The sequence below is a fragment of the Dunckerocampus dactyliophorus genome, chromosome 7 (assembly GCF_027744805.1).
Source record: "Dunckerocampus dactyliophorus isolate RoL2022-P2 chromosome 7, RoL_Ddac_1.1, whole genome shotgun sequence".
Taxonomy (NCBI): Eukaryota; Metazoa; Chordata; class Actinopteri; order Syngnathiformes; family Syngnathidae; genus Dunckerocampus; species Dunckerocampus dactyliophorus.
The window spans coordinates 2,127,707-2,154,615 of NC_072825.1; the positions used below are offsets into that span (position 1 = coordinate 2,127,707).

Genomic DNA, 26,909 nt, shown 5'->3' on the forward strand with positions numbered 1-26,909 from the left:
CATAAAAAGTTAATAGACCATGGATCCACCCTTCCATGCAGTGTTAGCCTACACATCCAAGAAGACAGAAACTTCTATTGTACCAACACACCAAGATGTCCACCACCATCTCCTCGGAGGCATCAACACATCCTTGACCCCACCAATCCCTCCCTCTACCCTTCCCACTGTCTTAGATGTCTGGTGACTCTTGCCCCTCCCTTCCTTTCTTGGGATGGAGAGGGAAAGAGAGGGAGAAAGAGAGAGGAGCAGCCCACCACCACCACCATGTCCCCAGAGGCCCGTGCATGCCTGCCCCTCCTGCTGCTGCTGCTACTCAGTACAGTTGTGCTTCTGTCCCGGACCCTGACCACCAGCTGAGATCTCCACTTGATGTGAATTTGCTTACTCTCCTCCGTGTCAACCATATAAAAAACAAGCTGAGAGAATACCCTCCCTTGAGAATGGCCGTGGCAAAGGGCGCAGCGTCTTCTGCGGCACCCTTAGCCCTGGCGCTTGCCCTCTTAAGCCTGGCCCCGGCGCTCACTTTGGGAGGATGCCCGTCGGCTTGCCGGTGTTTCGTTGCCATGCTGCAGTGCTCGGAGCCCGATGGGATCGCCAGCATCCCGGCTCTGGCGGCGCAAGAGAGCGAGAATGTGACAGAGATGTGAGTATTATGTCATGTGATGTCATCCACTCGATTAGTGCACCTGAACCAATGGCGACTTTCGGCGCGTTGGGATAGAAGTGTGGTTTCCATGTTTAATCCACTTTGGCATTGCGGGGGTTTTATCTGATGAATCAGGGATTAGGGTTGGTTGTAGTGGCCATGGTGCCCAAGTTGAAGGGCTTTTGCACTGAACTTGTACAATCTCAACGTTCCATAGGAAAGTTGCATTATGACTGTTGCCTTAGCGAGTTCCTGTGGTCGGTAGAAAGTTGAGTTTCTTGTGTAATCTTTGCAACACTGCCGTTTGTTGCAGATAGAGAAAAAGAGATATTTTCAGGTAGGATATCATTTGTTAAGAGCTGCACCAACTTTGAACTAAACTTCATTTGCAGTTGAAGTGTGTAATAGAAACTTTGCAGGTGCCTCACATGATCAGCGTATGGACCATACGGAATAGAAGGCTCGTTGTGTCTGTGACACTGATAATTAAGGTGCTCTTTTGTCTTAATGAGTATCATGTTGTGGGTCAGTAATCAGCCACAGGGTTGTGCATCCTTAGACACGCCTGTCTATCTATGCAGAAATAGTAAGAGAATCCTGTTTGAAGATTTAGAGAAAATTCTTGGACCCTGGCATGCCGAGTGCCACATTTCTGATCTTGCATTTCTGATCTTGCAAGATTACATCCACAAAAAACAACTCCTTGGTGTTTTCCAGCTTTACTCCAGTTCATTGCAGCAATAAGAGAAGTTGCCATGACAAAGTGTTCTCAAGTTGGAGTCGTACGACAGTAGGGTAGACATGCAGTGTACTCTTTGAGGTCAGCGGATCATTACTTTGTGTAACATGCTTTCACTCTCAGCGGGAGCTCTGCATGCTGTGATTTGTGATACACAGGGTCGGACAAAATATTTTTCAATTACTTGGGCTCAAATATGAATTCCTGACAAGCAATTGGCTGCAAGCACAAAGGTTGCCGTGACCTCATTTATGATTATTCCCCTGGATGCTGTCTGAGCGATGGCAATAAATGATGATGAAGTGCTGAGAGCTTAGCTTACCTTAACTTGATATTTGTATTAGTGTAACTTTGTATTCACAAGAGTCTTCACCTGCTTTGCCAAGTAGAGCTGGGAATCTCTGGGTACCTGACGATAATGATAATATTGCAAAACAAAATATCACTGTTTATATTTTGCAGCATAGTTTAAGCAGCGTGCAAATAGCAATGGTGCAAAAAGAATGAGCAGGATTTTATTTTAGGTGTCATGTCAAACAGTGACACTATTTTAAACTCAGTCAGGAAACACAAGTCATGTCTCTCAAGTAGATCAAATCTATTAAGTAGGAGCATAACAAAAACAAATATTTTGCATATGAGTAGAAAAATCAACATTTCTCTTACGAGGCACTGTTTTCTCTGCAAGCTCAGGGAGGGTGGTTGTGAACAAGGTGGCAGTACTGAAGGAGTCGTCCATAGGTCAAGTTTTTTATTGAATCCGGACTCGTGAGTACTTGTCTCTCTGTCAGCGTGTCTACTTACCACAGGTGTGGACTCGAGTCACGTGACATGGACTCGAGTCAGACTCGAGTGACAATTTTGATGACTTTGTGGACTCGAGTTGACAATATCATCAAAGACTTGCAACTCGACTCGGATGTTAACATCAGTGACGCAGGACATGACTCGGACTTGAGTCTGATGACTTGAAAAATATTTTAGATTTTCAGTGAATGTGTAAAATGTGCCCCCATTCAAAGTATTCAACTAAGGTGAACGTTATCATTTCCAGCATGACACCAAATTTTCCCTTTGAACCTGCCTCATTGAATGCATCTGTTTATGTCCAATCAGGTTTAAGAACAAACAACAGATGTGTGAATTACATTTGTGTGCACTGGGTAAATCCTGAATGCTGTCAGCACTCTTGAATTGTGACAAAGTTTTGTCAAACTGGTCTTATTTTATTTAAAAATTCCAAATCCATTCATTGTATTTGTCAAACTTAATAGATTGTGCATTGTTAAAATGGAATTTATTTGGGAGACACTAAACAGTGCTTATGACTTGAAAAGACGCTGTCAAGCCTATGACTTCGGATTTGACTCGACCTTTCTTGTCTTGACTTGCCTTGCACATCTTTACCTGAGACATGACTCAGGACTTGAGATTAACGACTCGAGACTTGCAATACGCTGACTTGCTCCCACCTCTGACACTTACTCACCCCTGCCACCGCTAGCTAAATTCAGAATGGACCCCAGGCAACTTGATAGGGCATAATTAAATGCTGGACAAGTCGGGTGAGGAACCTGTTGCACGTGTGCGAGCTTAAGCCTTGCGCTCTGTGACAGGTGATTCAATTACCCGATTAGTTTCTGCGCGATTCGCGGAAATCCAGTACCCGATTCCCTTCAGTGGATAACTCATACGAACTCGAGTCAGTAAACGAAATCGAGTCTCCCATCACTAATGTTTGTCGTGCAGTGTTTTGATGTTTCGGTGGGACACTTCTTACATACTACTGTCAGGATGGGAATATTTTCCCACTCTTTTCTGGATACCGAGTTCCCTTGCTCTAGTTTTATTACAGTGTATGAACGCTGTTACAGGCCAAGCCTGGCCCTTTAAGAAGAATTGCATTGTGGGAAGTTGAGTGTCTATCTCTGCCCTCTCTCGTCTGTCTGCACCGTCCATTGTCTTCTGCGTCCTCATTGGCTGTAGACCTTTGTCAATCAGTCTCCTTCGTGCCATATCTCCTGTGTCATCGCTAGCTTGTAAATGAATCTTCGGTTGGTCTGCAAAATGTTCTAACAAGGATACAAAAACACGCAAAAGCACGGTCACAAGAGTGAAATATGCATGAGTGACTTTAATAATTTCTTGTGTTGATCATTAAAATTCAAACGAAGGTGTGAACTTCTTTGAGAGTGTTTAAACAAGAGAGAAATGTGAGAAAATATTATTGCCTGTCTGAGAAGAGTGGATTAAGTGCACGGTGAGGGGTTTTACAGTTTATACAGATATATATAATATGTAAAATAAAATGAAGTTGGCTACTTCGCGGATTTCACTTATTGTGGACTATTTTGGGAACCTATCCCCCGCGATAAACGAGGGAACACTGTATTCTCATCTACAATAGAGAGATAAAATGATTACAAGACCTTTAACTTGGAACACCCTGTTCTTTTTAATGAATCACACACACACGCAGCCAGTAGTTTTATTATGAGTCATCCCTTCTGTTGTCTGGCTGAGACGCTCAGACGTCATAACCAAGGATTGGTTGAAATCAGATCAGACCGATGACCCAACAAACAGTTAATGGGAAGTTTCCTGCCCATTGGGACCGCCACAGCAGGTATATGAGGAAAAGGAACTCAGTTTCACTTCAAAGATTGCTTGGACCTCGCTAGACCTTGGCTGGGGCGCTGACCGATTCTCTTTCTCTCCAGCGCTGGCATTGTAATTGCTTGTATCTACTCCTTTTGGTATTAAATTGTGAACCTTACTTGAGACTCTTAGCATTATTTCACAGATGGTAGAGTATGGGGAATCTGGGTGGACTCCATCCTGCTAAAAAAGGACGGACCGAACACTGCTAACGCAGTTCCGTCCCATCCACAAGTTTGATTTCAATGATAATGGTGCATCTTTCAGTTTAACTTCACCGTCATGGCCTCATTTTTGTCTTCTTCTGTGACTTCCACCCAATTTTCTATCACTCTGGCAGGATGACGTATAAAAGGGTGATTCGACTCACTAAAACGATACGTGGCAAGAGAGAACCGTCCATCCATAGTAAGGTTAAATATGGCGATAGTTGATATTTTGCCGCACTCCTTGTGCCAAGGCTTTCACTTTCATTTGTACTTTGTGATTGCAGAATGGCCGCTGTACAGCGTAATAAAACCAGCACTGAGGTGGAAATGTAAGTGTCGCTCTCAGCAACGCCATGCTGTTCTCGCTGTGTTCTGCTCTGCCAAACTGAGCAATTAAGACGACGAGCGATTGTTAAGAAGGTTTCTGAGACGCTAGTTAAGTGCCGCAAAGTCCATTACTCACTTCCGCTGTCAATCTAACCCCCCCACCGTCTCCTCATTGATGTTCCCATGCAAGTATGTGCAAGTATGTAGCATCTCTGGTGAAGGGAAGCTGTTCCGTCAATCAGTCAAGATGTGCGTGCTCCAAAAACAAGTCTGGTGGGTTGTGCGAGAGCTCGTACGGTCGGAACGCCAAACAAACAAGACTCCATTAACGGTGCGACGGCGGGCCAAGATTCATCATACTGCGAGTTATAAATTCAATTTTGTGAATTGCCAGTCAATGCACGCCCCCGGACCCCTCGGGAACAATAGATGATATACAACCCAATTGGCTCAATCCAATAAGTGAAGGCGATGGGTGATCCTGGGCCCACCTGCCCTGTAATCACATTATTGCTGCGTGGGCCGATCAAACGGGAAAAAACAAAAAAAAAGGCTGGACAGCTGAAAGTATGCCACATGCTGGAGGTATTTTTACAGCGTATTTTCAGCTGTTGAGGATTGCTGGACAAATGATTCCAGCACAATCTTGACAGCATTCCCACTAGTAAATATATCTACTAGTAACAAAACTCTGTGCTGACGAAACTGGGAGCAGAGGTGGGAGAAAGTCAGTGTTTAACAAGTCTCAAGTAAGTCAGCAGTCTCAAGTAAAGATCTGCAAATCCAAGTCAATTGTCAAGTCAAGACAAGACAGGTTTAGTCAAGTCCGAAGTTATAGGCTTGAAATGTTCCAGTCCTTCCAGTCCAAAATAAAATGCCCTGATCTCGTAATTTGCGAATGCAAAGGAAATTATTCTTGGTAGCACGTTGACACATACCAGTGTTAATCACTGCCACTCTCCAGCAGACTGGCGCGTCAATGAGGCAGAGTCTGTGGGTGTTTTGCTTGAAATGATACAATAACGGGCTCGTTCGTTGAATACTTTGAATGGGGACACAGTTTACTCAACACACTCACGAAAAAGTATTTTCAGGTCATCAGATCAAAGTCTGAGTCAATGCCAGAGTCGTTGATGTCAAAGTCCAAGTCGATTTGCAAGTCTTTGACGATATTGATGGATTTCACGTGACGTCACATCCGGTTGTTGTCAGCCCTGCCTCAAAGAGATGGGGGGCAAACAAGCGTTCTGTTCAAAATGGGGTGATGACACAACTCCCCATTTATGGATTTCACTTCAGAGCAACTTTAAAACGGCCACAAGGTGGCAGAAGTGCATTTGAACTCGGTTGGGATCACGTGGACGGAAAAAACACACATGACAGGAAGGCGGAAGTGAGCAAGCGTGGAGCACGCCTCCAGAACGTTATGCATTGTAGGGAAATTTTATTGTGTGCATGCATTAAAATTTCTAATTTGAATGCATGCACACGCACACACCTTCATGCACACATGCACGCACGTACACACACGTGCACACACATAGTTCCGTTCCAAACGTGAAAATTGTAAATAGCTCATGGTGTTCTATGTGTAAATAAATTGGTATTTTGATGTAAAACAACCCTATTTTGTGTTGTTTATGTTGTGGTATGGTTGTTTAAATATTTGAGCTGTCACAAAAGCAAAAAAATATTTGTGTCAAAGTGAAAGTTATGCTTAAAATGTGTCTTTTCACAAAAAGCTTTTTTAGTCAGCAACTGATATTTCCCTGAAACTTACCTATGTTCTACTGCTGACCACTAAAGAACGGAAAAAGGTAGAACCAAACTTTTCTCTCTGATGCAAGACGGGAGTCTAATCTTTCTTTTGGTAGGTTCCATGTTTATATAGCCATAGAACACAATATTCTGGTCTAAAATGGCCGCTACTGAAGGGGTTGTCTTTTGAAAAAGTCACTGAACACAACAGTAGGTACACCTTCACAATCTAACGAGAGCCAATAAAAGAGCTGTATCAAAAATCAGCCTTACAAACATCATCATGCTAGTTTTGATTGTATTTTTGTGTGTTTTTGCCCTCACAAGCAGCTAAATAAAAGCTTCCTGTATTCTTCATCCACCATCTTGTTGGTTGATGTTTTTTGTTTTTTTTAAGGCAGACATTTTTGTAAGTCAAGGATATCTGACCAGGGGTCACCAACGTCACCAACGTGGTGCCCGCGGGCACCAGGTAGCCCCCATGACCACATGAGGTGCCCGCAAGCCTGCTTTTCATTCAGGTTTTCAGTTAATAATGAAAGAAGAGTAGAAAGAAATGCATTGTGAAATACAACATGTGAGTTGTGGACACCAGCATTGTGTTCATGTTCTGGTAAAACAAGCATATTCACTTTGTTTGGGTTTAAAATAAGCTCTGAAAATAAATGTTACAAAAATGAGTAGCTCTTGGCCATTTTCATTTTGTAAAAGTAGCTCTCACAAGGACAAACACTGGTGACCCCTGGTGTAGACCATGGCTTTTTAATTATCTGGCGGCCCATCCTAAAAGTATAATTTAACAAGAAAACCTTTTACAAAAGCAGCTAAAATTGAAAAATCAGAAGTAATTGTACGAAAATTTCGAAAAATTTGTTTATAATGTTTTGAGAATAAGGTCAAAATATTATGGCAATGATGACAAATTATGAAAAGTCACAATTTTACAAGAAGAAAGTTGAAACAGTTGTAAAATAAAATAAAGAAAACAATTTTACAAGAATAATGCCAAAATGTTAACAGAAAAAAAGTCGTATGTTAACAACAAAAAAGTCACAATTTTAAGAGAATCAGGAAACATAACATCATTTTAGTAGCACAGACTTGACATATTCAAGAAAAATGACATTTGTTTTTTTAAAGTTGTAATATTATGCAAAACAAACAAAACAAAATAGAGTGGTCATTTTTAAACAATTAGGTTGGGGAAAATAAATAATAATGTGAATAAGGTAAAAATATTGTGGGGATAAAGTAATAACATTATGTAAAGAAAATCCACGAAAATTATTTAACATGATTTAATCAAAACATGGGAAAAAAAGAGCAATGAGTGAAGCTGATACTAATAATACACTTTTTCACCTATGTCCCAAAGCTGAGATACATTTTTTTTCCTTGAAATACTGTATATAAATATGTGCACCTTCTTAGCAGATTTATAAAATATCAAAGCGTCCCTTGCATCCTTTCATTTTTCAGTATGTGGCCCCCGATGGATAAAGTTTGGAAGCCCCTGGTTTACATGGATAACAATGTAACCAACCTTCTACTACAATAAGGTCTAATCTTTCCATTTGACAATGCTATGTGCAGTGATGAATGTGTCTTAGCAGGTATATTAATCAATAACTCCTTCATTTCTTTAACAAAGTTTTATAGTTGCTCAGAAATGAGTTAGTAGCTGACTCAGTAAGAGTAAGTAGGAGCCGCTTTTGTTATTGTTTTGGGGGGGTTTTAAATTGCGGAATGGAAAACATCTCCCAAGGACGTTACGATGAAGTCTGAGGACCACGTAAAGACTGTCATGAAGACATGAAGACAATCATTGAAGCCTGAAGATGCTTCCTCCTGCAGAACACTCACTTCATGATGCAGGACAAAGTGATTGTGGGAATGAATAGAGAATGGAGCCGAGGAGGCAAAAAAAGAAACAACCTTGGTTGGTCCTATCCACCAATCCATTCAAACATCGGCTAAAAACAATTTTTAAAAAGGTGAGGCACTTGTCCTTGCGGGTGCGTCACTGCACATCTCAAGTTTTTCTCGGGCGCCCTGTCTACAGTATATGTGGTTGACTGGCAATTGAAATGATCTATCAGCTCACTGTACTGGAAGGCAAACGTACCATACAGTTCTTGTGTGTGCTTACCTTATGGGGCTTATAAAGCTTTGTTATTTATGTCTGAAAATGTCAGTCAATAACAATGTTGGCTCCATCACACCTATCTTTTCTTTTTCAGTTACATTGAAAACCAAGCAGGCCTGGAAAATATCACAGAACTCGATTTGGGTAACTACAAAGAGCTAAAGAATCTGTAAGTCGTGTTTTTTTTCATATTTTGACACTAAAATGGATGTCTAAAAGTCTTCATGTGTGATGAACTGGTTAAGACATATAATAGCTGTTCATACTCCAAACCACTAGAGGGCGGTCTATCTGAAGAGGCCCTATATTTACACCTTTATTGTATAAGTGAGGAAAATGCTTGCTAACTTAATATCAGTGTGTGATTGTAACCAAATGTGTAATTTGAGAATCCAAATGTTGTACAAGTTTTTGAACTCTGTCTAACTTACCCTTGATGATGCCACTATAAGAAAACACGACAGGTTTTAGTGAGCGTCTTGTGGTTGGTTAGCTAGCGTCCTCCACTAGCTTGGCTTTCAACATGGAGGCTCCTCCTACAAGACAAACCGCAAGAACTCAATCAGCAAAACGGGCCACGTTACAAATATAAAATAATGTATACATGACTGAGTATCGTCAATTACCTTAACGTTGACAAAACATGCATTATGCTAACCGTCAGCTGTTAAAAGCTCATAATAACACACCTCCGTCTTGCCAGTAACATGGTACAATTCCCTCCTGAATTGGATTCTCCTGCTAATGGTTTGACAGTTGGAACGGAAAACTCACGCAGAGATGTTCATCGTAGTTAAACGTTTGAATAACGTTTAAACAAAGTATTACAATGTCGTTAGACATACACAGATCACTTAATCAAGCACACATTACAAATGCTAGTCCTGTTGCTGCTAGCATGACGAGCATAAATTAGTGAAGTTGCGGCTAATGGTACGTTCAAGACCCCTGGGAAGTAGGAAACACCCCTCATGGAGCTTCCGAGGTTCCACTCCCAGTTGAAAGTAAGGTTAAGAAACATGACTGACGATTTAAATAAGCTTGTTGATTAGCATCAGAGGCGCATTAACGTTCATATGCTGACAACTAGTCAGCGTGGCGTGGCAGCTTTTCAGTGCACTTTTCTAGTCGGAGTTAAAAAAAAAACGACTTCCCATGTGTATGGAACGCACCACGCACAGAGACGGACATAATGTTTGTAATATTAATATTTGATATTTTTATGCGCTTAGTGATTTGCGTTTAATTACACTCACACAAAGTTAGGGATGCTTTTTGTTTACATTGGACTGGAACACTTTGACATCAAACCTTGTGAGCTCCAAGCGGCAATACGACAGACACTTTTTTTCTGGAATGCCGAATTAGAACTTGATTGCTGTTCCATTTCAATCCACCACTGATGAAGGGCCGCAGAGAAAACGATAGTCATTCCGAAACCATTAACAGCCTTGCTTCTCACAACATCCTCTGTTCTGGGAAGCCTCTCCACATCACACTGTTGCTCCTTTCATAGCACTCTATGCACCTCCATCAGGTGGGTCGCATCGCCTCCACCACGGAGGTGAGGCAGGCGTCAGCCGTTCTGCCTCACCGATGTGCCACAAACAAGCCGTCCACATGTTTGGCCCTGCCAATAATTTTTGATTCCATGTTTTTTTTTAACCCTAACCCTAGAACCATCACGTCATGCAAGCTGAGGCTCATCGCCGCCAACGCCTTCCAGCACAACCCCAAGCTGCAGTATGTGTAAGTGTCACTCAGCGCTAAAGGAGGCTCTTGTCTGTATGGGTTTGGTTGTCATTCAGTGACACAAAGACAGCTACTTGACCCCTTAAAATTGTGTTTTTTTAGGTATCAAAACTCAGTAACATAATGGCGCCAGCGCAGGCGTAAACGGTAGAAACCATACCGCAAAAATAAGCAGATATTGGTGCCTCATTCTTGTGCTAAATTATGATTAAATTAATTATAATTTTTAAAAAAATCTTATTTGTTTGTTTTTGTGCAACAAAGTTTTTATTGTTATTTATCAAACTCGATTTATTTTATCTTATTTATTTTTTGGGCGTGCCCAAAGTGCGGCCCGCAGCTTGTTTTTTATTGACATATATAAAAATTAAAAAAATTAATTGATTATTAATGAGATATATGATTAGATAGAATATATAAAACAAAGCTAAAAAGTGTTCAGTTGGTTTTGGCATCTTTGTGTGTCATTTTTGTGTCTTTGACTTGTATCAAATTGCTCGGCTACAGAAGCTCAATTTCAGAAGAACAAGACAAACAATCATATAAGATATATAATCATATAAGATAAACAACAAGAATATAAAATAGACAAGAGTTGCATATTTACAAGTATTATGTAGAAATGTGTTCAATACAAGTAAATGTACACTTTAGACAAGGGAGGCCAGACAGTACAGCGCTATGATGTGGTGAATAATCATTTACAGACAGGTGAGGTATTGTAGAGCTGGATGGCGTGTGGAATGGATGAAGTCTTGTAGCGTTTACTGTGGGAACGGAACTGGAGGAGTCTGTTGGAGAATGAGCTCCGCTGACCCTCTATTGTCTGATGGAGTGGGTGGGTGTGGTTGTCCATGATGGAGAGCAGTTTGTCCAGTGTCCTCCTGTCTCTCACAAACGCCTCCAACTGAGTGCCGATAACTTGTTGGGCTTTCCGGATCAGTTTGTCCATCCGGTTTATGTCCTTGCTGGTTTACGAGAATAAAGTAAAAATATTATGGGAATAAAGTCATGATTACAGGAAGAACATTTTCAAGAAGAAAGTTAAAATAGTTGGGAAATTGAAAAAAAACAGCAGAAGTGGAAAAAACAGCTGTAATTTTTTGAGAATGAAGTCAAAATACTAAGAGAAAAACGTATTCTAACAAGAAAAAGTTCAAACTTAACGACAATAAACTCGTATTATTATGAGAAAAAATAACGTTATTTTAGTAGCATGGAGTTGAAATATTAAAGAAAAATATGTTGTTTTTTTTAAGCCGTAATATTATGAGAAACAAACAAAACAAAATAAAGTTGTCATTTTCGGAAAATCAGGGCGGGGTGGAATGGGAATAAAGTCAAAATATTATGGTAATAATGAAATAACATTCCAAAAAGAAAATTTATGAAGATTTAACAGGGAAATTGGAAAATTTAACAGCAAAAATGAAAAAAAAATGGCAAAGACCAAAGTTCATTCCAATAATACACTTTTTCACCTGTGCCACAAAGCTGATAATACAAATAAATGAAAAATAACTGAACTGAACTGAAATAAAAGACATAAATAAATACTAAAAAGTTCGTTGTGTTTTCAGTGTCAGGGTCACGTAACACGCTCAGATGCTGTGTCAAATCCTGTCAGGCGTATTACATATCATCAGGTAATATCATTTGTTGTGCTTATGTCGGCTCTTATTGCATTTGATTCCCCGTGTTTGCGAAGAAATTGATGAAACTCGACCCTCCCTCTTAGCTTTTAAGACGCTGCATGGTCGTCGCTCATTGATTTTTGCGGGTGACAAATGTTTCCGAGGATTCCTGATTCATTTTGAATGCGCAATGTATGAAAATATAATACTCCTTTGTAGGATATGAGCACTGAGCTTGGAAAAATTGGAGAGGACATCCACCAAGTCACCTTTTACTCGCTTACGTTGCCGGATTATTGACAACTGATGCATAATAAATACACTCCACTCAGGGTCCATTATCACTTAATCAATAATTCTCAGAGAGGGGTGGGTGGGATGGGCTTTGGGTGGGGTCTGGGTGCTTCTCGGTGACAGATGTATTTGTGAGCCTCTTGTGCTCCTCCAAGCTCAGATGTTATGATGATGTTATGATCCGCGCTATTCCCGCTTCTGACGCTCCCCCGGCGTGGAACGGGAGAAGGTAATGGATCAGCCCCGGTGGCTCAGCCATCTTGACACCAACGTTTGGGAGCAAGCACAACAAATAGTTGAACCTTTGGCCTTCCCCGGCAGAGTGAGTATGTACTGTATCGCCCCCTCAGCGAGGCTTGCTGTCGTCTTCTGAGGGAGCTTCGCTTACAACCTGGCCATGCGACGACCGTTGAAGAAGCACTGTGATGACATTTTATCGGCCTGAGGGGGTTTGGAGACAGGATATGCTGCATTTATCTTTCGCAGCGTTATTATTGTGATTGTCTAACGCTGGACCACTCTCTCAGCTCTTGTACTGGATCACCTCATGACAGTAACACTAAAAATACTTGAATACAATGAAGAGGTACTGTAAAAGCTCCGAGTAACGTCTCTGTGTGGTGTATAAGCCTTTTATTTTGAGACCCCTACCAAGCTGTCCAGGGCTGGGATCAACCCCATCCTCTCTGCCTAAAAAAGGCAGCAGCTGTACCATTACACTTGGAGGGGTCTCAAAATAAAATTCCATTTAGGGCCCCAATTCAATCAAGGCCCTGTCTACAAACGCAAATAACCACCGGGGTCTATAAAAAAAAAAGCAATGGCATTAACAGTTGTGGCTGTAGGCAACCTCTTGATGTAGTTTTTTTTTTAACTCATTCACTCAGAACTTGTTATTCACTACCAAAGACGTAGTCAAACCCGAACACCCGATCCCAACAACGTATTTATACGTCTTTTACGTTTTTTTGCGCTATAGGCAAAAAGAAGTGATGATGCAACTCCCCACTAATGGATTTCCCTTCAGAGCAATTTTAAGCCATAAAAACGGCCACAAGGTGGCAGAAATGAATTTCATAAGAGCTCGGCAGAGATCATGTGGACGGAAAAATCACACATGACAGGAAGGAGGAAGTCAGACATTGTGTAGGAGTGCGGCGTGCAGAAGGTTACGCATTGTAGGGAAATTTTAACGCATGCACACGCGCATGCACACACGTGCACACACACATAGTTCAGTTCCAAATGTGAAACTTGTAAATGGTTCATGGTATTATATTTCTAAGTAAATTGTTATTTTGATGTAAAACAACCCCTTTTTGTGTCAGAGGGAAAGTTATGCTTGAAATGTATCTTTTCACATAAAGCTGGTTTTCTCCTTTTTTCTAGTTGGGAACTGATATTTTCCTGAAACTTACCTAAGTTCTACTGCTGATTACTAAGGAACGGAAAAAGGTAGAAACAAGGGTTTTTTTCTGATGAAAGACGGGAGTCTAATCTTTCTTTTGGTAGGTTCCATGTTTATATAGCCATAGAACACAATATTCTGTGTGCCTTGAAAGATCAGTCAAAATTGTCTAAAATGGCCGCTACTGAAGGGGTTGTCTTTTGAAAAATGGCTGGGAGTGAATGAGTTAAAACTCCACAAGATGGCAGCAACCATATTTATAATGTCATGACTGGTCACAAATATCATAATACTAATAATTTAAAATTATTTTTGTATATTTATCAGTCTTAGTTCTCTTCTAATGATAATGTACTGTATACTTGTATTATCAGATCTCATGTAAGCGTGGTCTCAAGACGTAAGTAACCGCCGGGGTCTCTCATGACCGCCGGGGCAAAAAACATTGGCATTAACAGCTGTGGCTGTAGGCAACCTCCTGATTGAGCTTTTAAAAAAATGAATTCCACAATATGGCAGTAGTCACGTTTATAGCATCATGAGAGGTCAGCATCCAGCCACTTTATCTACCTTTGCATGCGCTTGAAATGACATACTACAGTATAAAAATGAAGCAGTACACATTCGCAAGTACATTTGAAGTGAGTTCCTCGCTTGTGGCTCCAGCGTTCTGAGCAAACATCTGACTTGTTTGTGAGTGCATGGCTGCAGGTCGGGGTTGACATAATTGATCCCAATCCATTTGGAAAGCATTATGGTTTCCCACTGAGAGGTGTAGGAGCAGGTGTAGTTACTGTTGGGAAAGAAAAAACACAGCTCGCGTCGCAGTGTGGCCACAGAGCAACCCGCAAAAGAATCCCAGCTGTTACCAATTCTAATGATTTGTATTAAGAGATTTAGTCATTTAGGTTTTTTTATTTTTTCATGATATTTTTTCTCCCTCCTCATAGGAACCTGGCGTCAAACTCTCTGGAGCACATTTCCTGGAGGGTGTTTCATTTTCTACCCTTGCTAAACCTGTGAGTCCATCTCCATTCTTATTTAATCAGCATTTTGTCAAGTTGTGTACATTGTTACACAAGTCAAGTGGATATGCGTCTAGGGACTGTGACACTTCAGTAACATTTCAGAAGACAAATGGATGTACTGGGAGTAAGGCTAAGGCACGCACATCATGGCAAGCCACACCTCTTTGTTATGACGAACAGATGAGCCAGTGTCCCCACACAGCCACACAGAGTCTGACGTTCTTTCATAACTTTATTCCAACCCGAAGACATGAGCAGCAGTGCAATCCCAGCACCATGTATGTATCTCCAACTCACAACCACCTCTCTTCCGACACTACCTCCTTGTCACGAGACGACAGCGAGGTGCGTTCATGAACACTCCGAACAGCAGAGCAGCGTCTTTATTATGCGTGCATGTGTGGTCTAAATAAACAGAAAGACAAAGAGAAACATTAAGTGGAGATTCACATTATCACTCACATAACTGATACGGCCAATTTGCTGCAAATCCCAGCAAATACATTTACACTCAAACATGTGAATTCAAGTTACTGTAAGTCTTTCAACGCAACTCCTCATGGCTCATAACAACACCATTAAAAGTGTAATTCAAAGGCTCTGCTACTACCAAAAAGACCAGTGTAGATTTTCAGATATATGTGCTATCTTTTAGCTTAGCGTAAATTCCGGTGTGTAAGCCGCACACACTAAATTTAGAGGAAAAAACTGATTTGTACATATATAAGCCGCACCGGACTATAAGTCGCACATGTCCATGTCACAAAATGGCATATTGTGGCGCACACAAGTCCGTGAAGACCAGCCAGCTATTTATTTGACAGGAGCCAATCATGAGCTGTAAAAAAACTCACGACAAGCTTGTCAACCAATTGGAAAAAAGGAGGTCAGGGGGTCATTACGCAATATACAGTCTGACTCACAGTGTCTTCTTACAAAGAACACTAAACTCATCAAAAGGCAACTTAACGCTCAAAAGGTATACCTAATAAATATACAAACATATACCAAAATTAGTTTAAAATTGAAAAAAAATGTCCAACATTTTCAAGTTTTGCCATATGCATTTTGTCTTTTTTGTTTGTTTGTTTGTTTGTTTTGTCTGCATTTTGCATTTTGCATTTTGTCTGAGTAAAGCATTTCATTGGCGGACAAGCATCATAGAAAATGGATGGATGGCGCTGCAGTGCTGTCTCTGTCCACCAAAGGGAGCCAGAGGAGCCTGGAGCCCAGAGGGGGGCTGACGTCATTGCAGCGGCCCAATGAATGCGTCGCTTAGAAGCAATTCATTTTTCTGCTTTTGTAACATTTTTTGTTTCAGTCCAAAAATATCATACACATTTTATCATTATTTTTCTCGTCTCGTTATCACATCTACAAAAGCAAATAACAGGGTTGCCATGCACTCTGGAAAACCCGGGAATAACTGACCATTTTTCCAGTCATGGAAAATCAGGAAAAAAAAGTCCTTGAAACAGTGAAGTTATCCTAGAAAATGATTTCTCCCCCCCCCCCCCCCCCCCCCCCCCCGTGCCTTGTGAACGCAAATGAGTTAACAGTGAAGTAGTGTTTGTCTGTTGTCGCCTTATCTTCTGGGAAACATTAAGGCACAGCGCTTCTCTGCTTCTAGCCGGCACAGCGCCCCACGTGGCACTACCACCAGCCAATCAAATTTGCATTTCCACTTGAAGCGGTACTTCCGCCCAGTGCTTCCAGTTGACTTTGTTGCCAGATTGAGCCACTTTGCAGTCCCCCTAGAGAGACAAAACTAGCAAGTGTAAGTTAAAAAGCGTTGCTGGTAGCTTGACTCATATGACTTCATACTGTAACTTGTCCTTATAGCAGCTGAAAATATCCTGGAAAATAATTTCAAGGAAACAGTGGGAACCCGGAAATAACCGCTGGGGTCTGAAGTTACTGCCGGGTCAAAAAACATTGGCATTAACAGCTGTGGCTCTAGGCAACGTACTGATGTAGTTTTTTTTCATTTTTATTAACTCCACAAGATGTCAGCAGCCGCATGAGTCAGCAATATAGTAATAATAATACTAATAATGATTCTTGTATTGGTTCATCCCCACAAGTTAAAGCGGTGCTGGGACTCATGTAAATAGCAGCTATGGATATGCGTTTATGTACACAACACCTATGCTTTCAGGTGTTTAAGTGCCTCTACTATTGTGTGAAAAAGAAACACAAAGCACGTACACAAAGGTTCAACACAATCAGAGTGCTTTTTATCCGCAGAGGTGTGTTCCACAGGTGGAACATATGGAGCTTTTTTTCCTGGGAAGAAAGAACGAGTGCCTATCGTGACGTGACTGACAGTCCACTTTGGGGTGCGGCGCTGTGGCATTTTATGAACTTTTCTTGCAAGCGAAAGCCAAGTGATGGACATTATGGCAGCGTAACGCCTATAATTTGAAGAACTAAACAGCTCAGGTTGAAGTGGCTCAAATGGAGTCGAGATGATGATTATTATTAGGGTTTCTTTTTGCTCAGGGTCCTGCTGGACAACCCCTTGCTTTGCTCATGTGACCTCCACTGGCTGCAACACTGGCAGCGAAGCGACCGCGGCGACCTGGACAACCAGATGTTGACTTGTCTGTCCAGCGGACAAGAAGTTGTGCTCAACACTTTGGTCATAGACAACTGCAGTGAGTTGAGCGTCACGTGACCTGGTCTGGCATGTTGCCAGGAAACAAAGAGGAGCGTTTGGGGGTCTCTTATACGCGTTTGCTGTCTCCTGCGCTGCTCTCAGGTCTGCCGGAGGTGACCATTCTGCCCTCCAACAACAAGGTTCAAGAAGGAGGGAACCTGACATTTGAGTGTCATGTCACAGCAAGTCCCACCCCTCAAGTGAGATGGCGAACGGAGGCTCTCCACTCCCGCTTCATTGTCCAGGTAACGCAGACTATTCAGTACTAGATGTATGCAGGACATAAGTGTTCCAAAAGCTGAGAATGTACATCTCAAGCAGGAGAGGATCTGGGGCTCCACGCTGGAGGTGGTCCTCTACCTCACCAACGTCTCGTCCAGGGACCACCTGCACAACCTGACCTGCGAGGCTGAGAACCAAGCTGGTCCCGGGGAGGACATGGTGCAACTGGACATCGAGTGTAAGTCCTCTTAAAAGCGCATGCAAGGCTGAGACTACATGTCCCAGAATGCACTGCAAAACGGGAGAAACACCTCCTTTGAGACGCTGGTGTGGTGTCAGGATTCTTCCCATTGGAAACAATGGGAATAGAATTCATCTGTTGATCTGTTTTGTTGTCATAAAACCTTTGCTAATCGTACGGGCAGGTTAAAAGTCACATATACAAGTGTAAAAAGAAGTTAACCACCATGATTTGCAAAACAGCAAAGCTGTCAATTTACCGGTCAATCTACGTTCCTACCCTCACCTATGGTCATGAGCATTGGGTAGTGACCGAAAAGACGAGATGGCGGGTACAAGCGACCAAAATGAGTTTTCTCCATAGGGTGGCTGGGCTCTCCCTTAGATGTAAGGTGAGAAGCACTGTCATCCGGGAGGTCATTATATATAAGAGTATAACAATATAAGTCTGACTCACAGTGTCATCTTACTAACACTAAACTCATCACACAGCAACTTAACAGTCAAAATGTATACCCGAGAAATATACAAACATGAACTCTTTTCAAGTTTTCCCATAATGCATTGCGTCTGAGCAACACATTAATTGGGGCGCTGCAATGACATCAGCCTCCCTCTTGGCTCCTCTGGCTCCCTCACGTGAACAGAGACAGCATTGCAGCGCCATCCACCATTTTCTATGCTGCTTGGCCTCCAATGAAATGGTTTGCTCAGATGAAATGCATTGCGGGAATTTTTTTTCTTTTAATATTTCATTTTAAACTCGTATTGGTACATGTGACAGTTAAGTTGCTGTGTGATGAGTTTAGTGTTGTTTGTAAGATGACACCCTGAGTCAGACTGTTATGTTGAGTAATAACATCCTCCAATTTCCAAAGGGTTGACAAGCTCGTCGTGAGTTTTTTCATAGCTCATGATTGGCTCCTGTCAAATAAAGAGTTTTATGCCATTTTATGATGTGTACACGTGCAATTTATGTATTCACAAATCTGTTTTTCTCTCTAAATTTGGTGAGTGCGGCTTATACACCGGAATTTACATGATGTAACTGTCAAGGAACAATCACGTGAGTTATATAACAAGGCTTTATTCGAGCCAGCTTACCGTGGGTTTTGACTTTGTGGATTATTTTTCAGTCTTTGTGTTGATTTCTTTTGTGGGGTGAGGGTTAAGATCTGTAACCGTTGAGGAGCAATCGCTTCCTAGTCAGTCATTCTATGGCTCAGCTACACATGTGCTTGTTTCTGGTGACCCCCCCGTAAGTTGTAAACCTAGGGGATGCATTGACATTGCCTATGCAGACATTATAGAGGTTCTGCAGTAATTGCAAGCTAGTGTATACACGGCACTCTGATCCAGAAAGGTGGAAACCTTGCATCGCTGCTTTGTCTGTCATATAAAGCTGCACGCTTGGGAGCTCAATACGCGCTCTTGGGTAGCCTAATGGGGGTCGGGGCTGAGGGCTCTCCGGGGGCCGTCTCTCCGCGGGCCGTCTCTCCGGTAAAGGCAGGGTGGATTGTCAAGAGAAAAGCAGAATGCGGCACACTTATCCTTCCCAAATGGCCCTTGTACAAATAGAAGTGCGCTCCCGCCATGTTTCTAATGGAGCTCTCTGTCGTCTGCCACTCACTCTGGCAAGCAATAATACAATAATATAGCGCCATGTGACGTACAGCAGCTATGTCTGCCCATTTAATGCTCAGGATACGACGGAAGGACAAAAGGAAAGCAAACTCGCCTTTTTAAAGAACCTCCGGCCGCTGTTTTTTGCTCGCTCTCAGACACATTAGTCCGAAAGTTGCAGAACTCCCCAACCCAAAACATACTGAGATGCATCAGTAATGCATTACTGCCAATAATATCATATATCATCTGCATCTCAGTGACACTCAGAAGCCAAACGGAGCAAAGGGGCGCCAATCAGCTGAGGCCGATGCACGAGCATCCAGGGACAGATAAGGAGCGTCAGGAAAATGGCTCTGATAACCTCGCTCAGATCCGATTTGAGTCTCGCCTAATGGACTTTTGCCTCCTACTCCGGAAAACCGCTTCATCTGCAGTGATTGGCAGGCCCTGAATGCGCCGGTGCAGCCGATCCATCAACATCAGCCCCACTGGTGGACGGACGCTCGTTAACCGCCAGCCCTTTAATTACCCTTAATTACCTCCCAGAACAATGGGTGTTTACTGCTGAGTGGCTCGCCCTGCCAATGATTCGTTGCGCTAGTGTGGCTCCCCTTGTTTTATTTCTGCCGCTTTTAAACTTTGAAATAAGTAGAAAAACCCTATGCAGGAGAAAATGCATGTCAGTTCATTGGCTTTTTATTTGTCCTCAACGTTCAATAGATGGAATTCTAGCCTAGCATCGCACGCCTGCAGTGAAAAAGCTCAACTACCATTGCTCACGGACGCAAATCGACTCGTTAAATATGACTAACCGCCCTCTCCAGTATTCAGCAACCCCCAACGCCCAGAGTGCAGTACTTTCTGACGTGGGGAGGGGGGGGCCACAGGTCAACAACAATGAGGGGTCGGAACGAGGGGTCTCTGCACTTGAGTGTCTCCTCCCTTCGATCCAAAGGAGGCCATTTCCTGTAACTTCACGTCTCAGCGCAGCTTCCAGGTAGCTTTTGTGGTTGGGGCCACATGTTGACCCCAATTCATTATTCATAGCGGGTCGGCGCAGGTTTGAAACGCAGATGGACGACATTGATTCATGGAAACACGAATGGCAAGGTTGCGCCGGTGGAAACTCCAAAAGTTGTACAATTACGGAGTTTAACCAACATTGTCTGGGGAAAAAAAGGATCGACTCTACCAGTGAGTTGTGCTTTTTCTTTGCCTTTTTTGTGTGACCAGTGATGGCAAAGAGGAAATGTGATGATAACCATAGAACAGGAAGTTGAATTTATTTATGGCCAATGAACTGCACTGCTGGGAACAATGCATTGTGGGTTAAAATAGATGTTTTTTATTTTAAACTCGTATTGGTACTTGTATTGTATATTTCTTAGCTACCTTGTGAGTGTTAAGTTGTGTGATGATTTTAGCCTTCTCTCTAAGATGACACCATGACTGTTATATTGAGTCATGACCTCCTGTGATTTCTGATGGGTTGACAAGCTGGCCGTGAGGTCCCTTATAACTCGTGATTGGCTCCTACCAAAGAGAGAGCTACGTTTCCCTAATGACTTGCGAGCGGCACAGTATTTAAACGATGTCACGAGATTAGGACACGGTCGTAACTGCAGGGTTCAAAGTTTAAGAAAAAAGCAGCAGCTTATACACAGGAAATTACGGTAAGTAAAATAATAAAACCATTAAAATAAATGATTCATTATTTAAAAACTACCATAAAAATGAGAAGATTTTACACATGTTTCTGTTTCAACAGACAAACGTTTCAGACAAACATTACCTCAAATGGCCAAAGTATCAAAGTATCGATATTTGAGGAGCTGGTATCGAATGTGATATTTCAGTATCAATTCGCACATCACTACTGAACAGAAATCAGTTATGACTTACATAGACAGAAAACATTTCTCTGGGACGTTCAAAATAAAGGTAATGCACTTCAACAATTGCGCTCAATGCTAGTGTACATTGGAAATCCCATATACGGGCTAGCGATTAGCATTAGCGATTTACTTCACCTCCAAATGTGACAACTCATTTGACATTAAAAGGCAAAAAATGGTAGGTTTCTTTGTTAGAATAGGATGTTAGAATGCTCCAGTGCGTGGTTTACAAAAGCAAATAACCGCCCTGGTCTCTAATTACCATTAAAAACTGTGGCTGTAGGCAACCTCGTGATGTCATTTTTTTTTCTGAAATGAACTCCATATTTGAAGTATCATGAGGAGCTTTATATACCTCTGTGTGCGCTTTAAAGTGCTGCTACTCAGCTGCTAACAATCAACTCATCAGCGCTAGTAATGCTGGCTCAGCAATACAACATTGGTTCTGTTGCTGCTGATGAAAGAGAGCTAGTGTTTAGGGTATGTTGTCAGGCAGCGTCTCCAGCTATCTTTGTCGCCTCCCAACAGTCGGTGCCAAAATCCTCTACCTGCGGGACGCCGTCTCTCAGCACCACTGGTGCTTCCCCTTTGCCGTGGACGGCAACCCGGAGGCGAACATCAGCTGGCTGTACGAGGGCAAAGAGCTGACAGAGACGACCTACGTGTACACGCAGATCATCCCCGACTCCACCGACGGCTCGGAGAAGCACGGCTGCCTCTTCCTCAACAAGCCCACCCACATGAACAACGGCCAATACACTCTGTTGGTGACAAACAGGCTGGGGAGGGACAATGCCACGGCCAACGGGGATTTTATGGACAACCCCTTTGACCCGTTTGATCCGGAGGGGATCATTCCTGGTGAGTTCTTATCTCATCCTAATCGTATTGTTTCATTGATCGCTAACGTTTGACTGCATGAGCCCAATTATTTCGCAGTGAAAGCCGTAAAGTGGACCTGATGATGCACTCAAGAGGCTCATCTAGTTTGAGATGGGAATTGTGATAAATACACTTCAAAATGCAAAACGTAGAAATGGCAGTGAGACACAAAAGTAAGCAATTTATTGCAAACAAGCATTAAAGCGAAATAGGCTGTTCATCAGCTGATCAAAAGTTTAAAACCATAGCTAAAAAACCTGAAACCCCCCTTAAAATAGAAATAAAATGTTGAAAAAAGGAGTCACTAATGAGTAGCTGTGCCATTTTTCTTAATCACCTCCAAAATGGGTTTGGGAATGCTTGATGCCAGTGTTTCCAGGAGGCTGGTGGGAAAGTTGCTCCAGGTGGTGAAGATGGCTTCACGGAGGGCATCCACTGTCTGGAACTGATGTTCATTTTTGTAAACTTCCTTTGCCATTCTTCCATGTTGTTGTTCTCCACTGAATTTAGATCAGGGAAACATGCAGGATGGTCCAAAAGAGTGAGCTTATTCCTCTTTGTCAGACGGGCATTTTGAAGTGCAGCATTACAGCAGGGATGCCCCCTGGAACATCTCCACATAGGCAACTGCCGTTTGACGCCCCTGCACAACCTGAAGCTCCATTGTTCCATTCAATACAAAAGTAGCCCAGATCATGCCCAGATCACCACTGTGCCGTGCAGAAAACATCTCTGGTGGGATCTCTTTGTCATGCCGGTAACGTTGGAAGCCATCAGGACCGTCAAGGTTCCAAACAGGCAATTTTGTGGCGTTGGAGACGAGGCCTTCGAAGACCTTCTTAAAAGCCTGCTTGGCGTCTGATGGTTATTGGACTGCACTCGGCATCGGTACCAAGCTTAATTTGGGCCGAGGATGGTCCCGTGTCTTGACGAACAGACAATAGGATCCTCCAGCTCAGGGACGGCGACATATTTTTGGGTGTACCACTTGACTTTTTTGTTCCATAGCCTTCAGGGCCCGTATTCACAAAGCATCCTAAGACTAAAAATAACTCTTCGTGGTGTCACTCTTAGGAAAATCCGTGGAGTCTCAGGTTTTTCTTTGGATTTTTACTTTCTAAGATAAAAGTTATTCACGAAGCGGCTTAGGCCACAAGAGAGCTCCTGAGGAGGACTTTGAAGAAGCCTAAGAGTGGCGTAAACAGACAAGATGGTGGAAAGACGGTGAGAAAGGAGCGATATTCTCGGTCTGGTAAATGACAGTGATTTAATGACACGCTACCGGCTCGATCGTGCGGGGATGATGTTTGGGGTGGACCTCATCAAGGATGAACTTACTAGTCCCACTCGGGCTTTCACAGCCTCGTATCGTTAGCAACCACAGGAATGGCTGACAGCTGAGTCTGCGTCCAACGTTAATATCAAATACATTAAGTAGTAAAATTCCCAGCATATCAATAAAATGGGCATGTGAATGAGGTACGCTGAAACATTTTGAAGCTGAGTCATAATTAATTTAATTTTGCCGAGTTTCATCATCATGACATAAAATTAACGTCACAATTCTACATTTCTTAATACAGTTCAAGTGTAGTGATTTTACTGTCATTACGAGCAGCTCTTTTGGTCTTCCCTCCTTTTTGTAACAACCAATCACAGCTCTTAGAAGACTGCATCATACCTAGCAACGGGGTCAACCACACCGCCTCAATAAGATAAAAGTTTCTGTCCCCTCCTTGCTCTCCAGGAACTTCCTTCATCACTCTTAAGCTAAGGAATGTTTCGGCTAAGTTAGGAGCTCTCTGAGAGGACTCTGGGAAGTTTTACCAATACAGTCTCGGGACGTTTGATGAAGTTTCAAAGGACTGTCTTACTGCGTCCAACCTCAGCAGCAATGACGCGCTGCCAGAGGCCTTGCTTACGCAGGTCAACAATCCCACCGTGTTCAAAGAGAAAAAGCTTTTTTGCCTTTGCCATCATGACAGTGTCAATACCAGAAAATGACACTGAATTTACATTTTTGACAAGATTTTGCCTCTTAAAGGCTGTAAATTGCGGGCGTGAATGATTGTTGTCCATATGCGCCCTGCGAATGGCTGGCGACCAGTCCAGGGTGTCTGTACCCTGCCTCTCGCCTGAAGTCAGGTGGGATAGGCTCCAGCGTACCCCTGTGATCCTGAGGATCAGCGGCATAGAAAATGGATGGATGGAAGGCTGTGCTCTTAAACGTTTGATCAGCTGATGAACATTCTGTTTCACTTGAATACTTCTTTGCGATGAGTTGCTTACTGTAAACCTTTCTTTGTCTCACTGCCATTTCTTCTTTTCGCATTTTGAAGCTCTACGTAGAACCCCCTTAAGGTCCAACTTTGCAAAATGTACATTCTTGCTATATTTCGACTGGTCTTAACATTTTGATCAGGAGTGTATGTCAAGGCTCTGCACTCTATTTAGTGTGTTTCTATACTTCATTTGTGCTCTTTGCTCCCTCATGCTAGTCCTCAATGTGGATCCAAGTGAGTCTTCATCACATTTTCCTTCCACCGAAATGCCTGATTTGCTTGACATCTCGCCATTGCTTCTCCTCAGTTCCCACAAACAAATCCGACATGGACGTCACAGAGAACCTGGAGAGTCGAGTGTTTGTGGTACGCACGTGTTGCCATTGTCATGACGATGATGATGACAGTTCATTGGCCATGATGAATGCTTTGTTCCAACAGGTGTCTGTGGCTGTGGGTCTGGCGCTGTTTGCCTGCGTCTTCCTGCTCGTCACCGTGTTGGTTATCAACAAATGTGGCCAAAACTCCAAGTTCGGTATACACCGTAAGTCGACACGCAGCACGTGGCGACACGTGCCGTGACGTTGTTAAGCAGAGCATGATGACCTCCTTTGGGAAAGAGTTGTCCAAGATGATCAGGAGCCCAGACACAAATCGTGTCACTGTCAACTGTCGTTTTGCATCCCATAAGAGTGAAACCATTCTTGTCTCGGAAGACGCTTCTCCTCTCATCCGAGCGTGCTTCAGCAGTTCATGCTCAAAGACTAGACAGGACAGCTGTAGTCTGAGGGGATGGTGTGGGAGTTGTCCTCTCAGGTAGACGCATGCCCAGTCAACAACGGTTTCACTCTTTGGCCGTGCAAAACAGCAGTCGTTGCCAATGACTGAATGCCCGGAGAATACAGTGGCCTGCATGAATGAGAACACTCATTGGCTGGGGTGCGGCTCTCTCACCTGACCTCGGCCCTTACCTGTAAAACTGTGAGTGGAAATCTGACTAAAAGTCTGCATCCGCCAGAAACCCAAAATGTGCGTAAGGACAAAAATATTCAGACCCATTCCCGCAATTTGTGCTACACAACTCCACTCCACGTCACGCCCTCTTCACGCCTTCATTTCGCCATCAAAGTGCCTCAGGAATGCGGCGTCCATATTTAATGATCCTTGATTGCATTTCGCTCGGTCCTTCTGAATCATGGCTGCTGAGAAGCTGCTGAGAGCTGGAGGCCCGTAGGAACTTCAGAGGACACAGCAGTGGTGTAACAAGCGGAAGATGAGCGAGTCCCGTCAGTGGAACGGGGCGCACGCACCGTGGTAGAACTAAAAAAAAAAGTGGTGGGATATCAAAGCACACATTTCCATTTTTGGTGAGCATGTTCCTACATTTTTCCTAAATGATACCACATTTTAGATGAACATAAGCTGAGCAATTTCATTTCAAGGTGGACGCAATGACTCAAAGCAGGGATGAAGTTAAGACAAAAATATTTAACTGAATGGTGACATTAACACCATCAAAATATGATCTATATTATCTTTTGTTATGAGGAACTAATGCATGTTATTTCAAAACACAACAAAAGAAAAGCCCTTCATTTGTGGAAAAGGAAAGAGGAAGTTTACGCACACGGCCGTGACACTGTCCACACAAGTAAAGGCGGTGCATGGTAAATAAATGCTGCTATTGATGACGTACTTGACATATGCAACCATCTTATTTATTTATAAACCATCCAAAGAAAAGTGAGAAAGCGCACTAAGGACACATTAGGTGTGGGTCTTGTAAACTTAATCCCGAGAATTATTTGACAACCTGATGTTTGGTATGATTAATATTAACGGAACACATAATATTATTACATAATGATATCATAATAACAGCACTTCCCACAAGTCAATAACGGTGTGATGTTTTCATGCAATGATGGATGAAGTTTATTTCTAATGTATGATTTCTCATCACCACTTAAAATGTGCGTCTCCAAAAGGTGGCGCGGCGGCGCCCACCGTCAAGTTGTGTTTTTATAGCTAACACACTTTGTGTGCACAACGGTGGCCGCAGATTTTTGGCCCATTTTGTGCGGTCGCAAGCTTTCCAAGTGAGGGCCCGGAGCTGCCCTGAGGCAAAACTGAGAATACAACATTGGCTGTGCATAGGTTGCTTCAGTGTTGTGCACTGTACTTGTTCATAAATGACCGTGTGGTCAAAAGTTATGTTTGCCTTTCCACTCTCTCATGCACTCCGAATCATTGTTAAAACTGGGGGTGGGAGGCGGATTAAACAAGCTGCGCTTCTTCCGACTGCTTTGGTATATGGTGACTGAAGCTGCATGAGCGGTCAGCAGCTTCTTTTATCTCTGCATGCGCTTTAAAACGTCGGTGTGAAACTCATGCCGTTGATAATGAATCAAAAGGGTGAGTTTGAGTTGATTTTCCTTCTACTGCTGCGTGATTATTCCATCATCTAGTGTGGTTGCGGCTAGAAGGCCGTGCTCGGCGGG

At 42.8% G+C, this 26,909-nt stretch overlaps 1 protein-coding gene across 1 annotated transcript in view; it reads left to right on the forward strand.

The window, feature by feature from the left end:
* The first annotated feature begins 443 nt into the window (after positions 1-443).
* The window catches only part of ntrk1 (neurotrophic tyrosine kinase, receptor, type 1), a 39,216-nt gene continuing 12,750 nt past the window's right edge, over positions 444-26,909 (forward strand). Inside the window, exons 1-11 of the mRNA XM_054780739.1 lie at positions 444-646; positions 8,581-8,655; positions 10,164-10,235; positions 14,525-14,593; positions 17,105-17,259; positions 17,364-17,506; positions 17,583-17,721; positions 21,773-22,105; positions 24,625-24,642; positions 24,716-24,774; positions 24,850-24,952. Of these exons, the coding sequence (XP_054636714.1) occupies positions 444-646; positions 8,581-8,655; positions 10,164-10,235; positions 14,525-14,593; positions 17,105-17,259; positions 17,364-17,506; positions 17,583-17,721; positions 21,773-22,105; positions 24,625-24,642; positions 24,716-24,774; positions 24,850-24,952 (1,369 nt within the window). The remainder of the gene's footprint in view (positions 647-8,580; positions 8,656-10,163; positions 10,236-14,524; positions 14,594-17,104; positions 17,260-17,363; positions 17,507-17,582; positions 17,722-21,772; positions 22,106-24,624; positions 24,643-24,715; positions 24,775-24,849; positions 24,953-26,909) is intronic.